Source organism: Phragmites australis, chromosome 9 (assembly GCF_958298935.1).
Source record: "Phragmites australis chromosome 9, lpPhrAust1.1, whole genome shotgun sequence".
Lineage (NCBI taxonomy): Eukaryota > Viridiplantae > Streptophyta > Magnoliopsida > Poales > Poaceae > Phragmites > Phragmites australis.
In genome coordinates, this window is record NC_084929.1 from 33,204,606 (window position 1) to 33,209,933 (window position 5,328).

A 5,328-nucleotide genomic window follows, 5' to 3' on the forward strand; every position below is an offset into this window, starting at 1 on the left:
CTCCTTGATGTGGGCCAAGACGGCCGCCGCCAGTGGCTCCGGGGGGAACCACTCGCAGTTGATCAGCTCAACAGAGCGGAGCGGCGGGGCGGGGAAGAACTGGACGGGGTGGGTGGTCGAGTGGACGATGGGCTCCTCCACGCCCCGCGTGGAGGAGGCCTCGGTATCGATGCCTTGGCCGTCGCCGTGGCCCCGGAAGCAGGTCTTGGCGAGGCGGACGGGCCCCTTGTGCGCCGCCAGGATCCGGGTGATCGCGGACACGCGCTCGGCGTGGAGGACGGATTCCTTGGGCTGGCGGCCGACGCGTCGCCGGGCCACGAACTCGTAGTCCAGCGCGACGGGGGAGTACGCGAACACTATTTAATTGGGTAGATCATGTGAGGAATGAGAACCTCTGTCGAGTGCGTAAGTGGATAAAAAAATTGGCAGGTGCTGCAACTTTTCTTTAGTATAACTGCGAAGGCAGCTCCAATGCTTATTTCCGAGGTCAAAATCCCACAATACATAAGAAATGGTTCGAACGCACGACCCAAGGCTTCAAATTTGTCCAGTGTATCAAAACAGTGGACCATCAGATCAAATCCCGCATACACTACACTCGTTGAGAAGCTATCTCCAGAAACATAACTATATATGTGTGGGAATCGTGCAATATATACAGTGGTATGGTGTGAAAATATATACAGAGGTATCTACAGCTTATAGGGGAGACGTCAGAACTCAAAACCTCCGTTCAATTGAACAGATAACGATGGCCTTGCCATGTTGTCAAGGGGTGTTTCCAAGGTGATCACTAGTCCCGAACTGCCGACTTGGCCATTCCACTTGGATCGCCCAAGCTGCCAGAGCACCATACAAGGGCATCAGTTACCGGTAAAGTGTGCGAATTCCTAAGAAATGGGTTAGTATACATGAGAAGATCTGGAGGGCTTACAGAAAGAGCTGTGAAAGCCGACGGGTGTCTTGAGCAAGAGCATCCGCACATAACGTTAAGTTCCTCCTTCAATGAATGGACAAACTCCGCCCGTATTCCAGGATCACTTCCTCCAAAAGTGGGGCAAACACTGGTGCATGTGTTCAGAAATGGAGAACAGATCATTCAACAAAAAAAAAATTTGGAAACCAAAAGCAAGGATTTGATGGAGTGCCATCTAGCTGTGTTGGCAAAAAAAAAAAAAAAAAACAACAACAACCAGCACTGGAGCAGTTAAAACTCCAAAAGCACTAAAATAGGTACCACTGTTTTCTGCACATTGCGAAAATAGAAAATGACAAACAGCATGGACAAACAGGACCAATGAACCTAGGTATCTGCCAAAGCTTTCTTAACCAACCAGACTATTAATAAGGCTGCCTATCCTACAAAACTGTACACTTCAATACTGTATTGTGACTAACAGCAATCCACCTTTTTACTTAGTTGCTCAGAAATAACCTCATTACTTGAATAGTAAATACCAACTATGACTTTGAGCAAGTGCTTAGATTTGTGTACCTGACTTGAATGCTAGGCCTCACCATAAGACTAGATCTCTTCCATGCTACAGCTTGAGCAACTCCAAATGAAAGGGAATTGTCAGGCCATTGAAACATAGGGGTGAACCTGGTGCCATGTTTGCTCTTCAATGAAGAAGTGGAGTGAATAATTAGGAACATATCTCAAGAGGATTAAGTGATGCTACAGTTAGCATAATGCATATACTAACCTTGAAGGAGAAGCTCACTCTTGTTTCTCCAGGACACTTTCCATGAGCTTGGAGCAATCCGCCAAATAACGGGAAAAAACCACTTGCTGTTATCCCCTCACCAGCAACATATGTCAGTTGTCCATTTGGAAATTGCACATCCATGAAGGACTGAAACAAATAGCCAAGCCAAAGAGCATTACACGACAGAATATGTCATACAACAGCAGTAAGATGATGTCAAATCGCTGTAATCCTACAAAAGGCCATGCCAGAAAAAAAAGAAACATTACATTCTTCATGGGCTTATATGCTGTCATCACATTAGAAAATAAGATCACTACAACAATTATGAGTAGGTTCCATTGTCTTGCTCGGTTGTTTTATAAAACCCTACATTCAAAGTAAATTACCGCAGCTGATTACATCAGCCAGTAATTAATGGGGGGAAATCCTATTAAAAGAATGTGATGGAATTGGAAACATGTATCCTTTGATAGCATGGTGGCAAAATAAAACGGGAATGCGTGCTAACCAGGTACAAGCTGTCCAATTATCCAGCTACTGTTCTTAGTATATAGAGTGACGATTTGTAAAATTAGTTGGGTACATTGTTAATATGCTATACAAATATAAATGAAATGTGATAGCAACTAGAAATCAGGAGAGGAGTTTAAACAGAGAACAGAGAGGACAAAAGGTACACGAAGAGAAGGGGAGAGAAACATGTACACTTACACAAGCTACAGGGTTGAGACACATCATTGACATCAGCATCCATTTTCTATGTTTCGACCAGATAGCTGGGCACAGGGAGTGCATTCCGTTCTACAATACATACATGGATTTCAGTAAGGACATATAACAAAATATAAGCCAGTACACACACTTGAGGTGATTGAATAGGCATAATTAGTGCACACACTTGAAGTGCTTGAATAGGCATAATTAGACAAATACAACTACATTAAGTACTGGCTCTGCTCAATGATTTAGCAGAAATTGGTATGCAAAATAATATACTTCTAAAAATATTCCAAAGAATGCTACATGCATGATGTGGCCACACATGAGCCAAGTTTGGTCTATCTATCCATGCATTTTGAAAACAGCAAACACTTGCATATTAATCTGCAATCTTCAGCAATTTTTCCACAGATCTACTTCAGAGTAGTTGAGTATCAGAACATAATAACCTAGAATTAAAAAGAGCATTCCGTAATTCCAAACAACATGCCACCACTTGTATCTACGGACTGTCCATTGAACCAAGAATGAATTCCTTTGGAGAGTTGGAGTAGAAATTCTACATATCATTATACTAATCATATTATTGAGCATATTTGACTAATAAACTATATATAAAGCTTCAAAACTATCATGGTCCACAGAAAATATTTAAACAGTCTGCCAATTATCTTCATCAAACATTTGCGACAAAAAAATAAGACGTGAATGATCATAAAAGATGAAAACACATCAAGCCTCGAGAGGGGAAAAACAAATACCTTGCGATCATAACCATACCAAAGAAGGTGTTGTTTTGACAAGTGAACAGGTAAAAGAAGCGTGGAGTCTCGGACAAACAGTAAAGGCCCCAGCTGAATAAGGAAATAAGGTGAACTATCATTCCCAGAAGTTAAGTTGCCACGTGACGACTCTAATCTCCAAAGGTCTCCTCGTGCAACTACTGAACTCTCAATGTCATGGTGCCTGGTATTGTATGTTGCAGAGACATTTAAAGTTCCCTGCACCGACATCAGTGCAATTCAGGACATAGAATCCATTTCAAATCTCATTCCAAATATCATTAAACATCATCAATTGTCCACAAGAATCAATTCGAAATCTCGATGTCAGCGTTCAGTAGTGAAGCAGTCTATATGACTATAACTAAATCCATCATACATCTGTAGAAAGAAGGTATTACTTTTGATACAGTAAAAGTAAACTTAACTGCATGTACAGCTAACTTACAAGCATATAGTCACAATTTGGCAATTAACATGTAAAGCCCATCGCACACATATTAAATCACGATGAGCACAAGCAATTTAAGCACCACTGCACCAAAGCTTTCCCAAATCTCAACGTGTACACGCATGATACACAGTTCTACAATCCACACCTAAATAAACCATATAGACCCCAAAACGTCATTTATAAACAAAATCTAACCGCCCATGCTTCCAATTAGAATACTGTAATTAAGCACATAACAGAAATGTGTCAATTAGAACGTGAAACTAATCATCAGTACCTTAGCCTTCTTAAAGTTCTCAATTGTTCCAATCTCACAACCGAACCCGTCTTCCTCCTCATCCAACCTATCCGCGCTCTGAGCCCCAACCCCGCTCGCAGTAGCTGCAGTGGCACTTCCAGTGGCCGCAGCGGCGGCGGCGGCCGCCACCTCGAGGGACCCTCTATCTCCAACCCTTTCCAAAGCGACCCTCTTGTGCCCAACCGTCCCTACAGCGAGCGCAACCTCTCCTTCGTCCACCGCCGCCGCGGGCGGCAGCTGAGCGGCCTCCCACTTCGGGCGCCGCGCGCCCTCCTCACGTAACGGCACGGAAACCCGCCGCGCGAACTGCTGCACCGCGCCGCCGACGCAGGCGCCCAGCTCGGCCCCAGCGTGCCCGAGCCGGCCGCCGATCTCGACGAGCGACGAGGTGGCCACGGCCGGGAGATCGATGCCCCCGCCTCCGCCACCGCCACGTACCCCGCCGATGAATGGTACGACGGGGAGGTCAAGGTCGAAGGGGATGACGAGCTTGGGGGGCAGCAGCGCCGGCGGTGACCACGGGAGGAGTTGCGGCGGCTGCGCGTGGAGGAGCCCCGAGAAGCCCTGCGCGAGGCGGTCCGCCAGGTCCTGCCCGTGCCGCTGTACGCCCACCCACGACGCCTCGAGCGAGATCTCCATGGATCCAAGCCCCTAAGAGATTCGAGAAGCGGAGAGGAAGCGGCGGGTTCTGTGGTGGTGGTGGGAGACTGAGAGAGTGAGAGGGAGCGCGACAACGGCTTGCTTGTCCGGGACAAGACGACGTGGATGGATGAATGGACGGCTGGTGCCCAACGAGCAGCGGCCCGAAGCTGGCTCAATTAGCATTCGGGAGCTTAGGGTTGATGGTAGGGCGGACGAATTTCGGGTTTTCACGTGGTTATACAGTATGGGGGTAATGCTCCATGTGGAGCTAAATCCGGCGAGGATTTATCCTCCGTTTCACTTTTGTCTCAGATCTTAATAAAAACTGTGCAGATGAGGCCGACGCTCGGATGCTATTATTCGTGCTCTTGCGATGAGCGGGGCCCACCCGTTCCGTCCCATTCAGGTGCTCATGGGTGGCGAAAGTTGGTTGCCCGGGCATTTCTTTAGTGGGGAAATTTATTTTTTGTCATCTATAACAGTGACATATCTTTAAATACCACTTTCTTCGTTGTCTTTTATAATTTATTATAGGAGAGAACTCCCTATTTCTGTACCACTTTTACTACTTAGATCAGAGTACCAATATCCTTTCTTCTCCTACTCTCTTTTCCTCCATCACCGATGGCCCATCTGACCATAAGCACCCACTCCACGACCATAGTGGTGAGCAAATCCCTCGAGTGCTCAGGGGAAGAAGGGGGTGTTGCTGCCACCCGA

At 46.3% G+C, this 5,328-nt stretch overlaps 1 protein-coding gene across 1 annotated transcript; it reads right to left on the reverse strand.

Annotated features, from left to right (window-relative positions):
- Positions 1 to 505: 505 nt before the first annotated feature.
- LOC133929281 (uncharacterized) lies at positions 506 to 4,739 on the reverse strand. Its single transcript, XM_062375978.1, has 7 exons — positions 3,946 to 4,739; positions 3,194 to 3,433; positions 2,424 to 2,513; positions 1,707 to 1,856; positions 1,496 to 1,620; positions 935 to 1,064; positions 506 to 839 (listed from the first exon to the last, which is right to left on the reverse strand). Exons 1-7 carry the CDS (start codon positions 4,603 to 4,605, stop codon positions 714 to 716), a joined length of 1,521 nt encoding a protein of 506 aa, XP_062231962.1. The 5' UTR covers positions 4,606 to 4,739; the 3' UTR covers positions 506 to 713.
- Between the last annotated feature and the right edge of the window lie 589 nt (positions 4,740 to 5,328).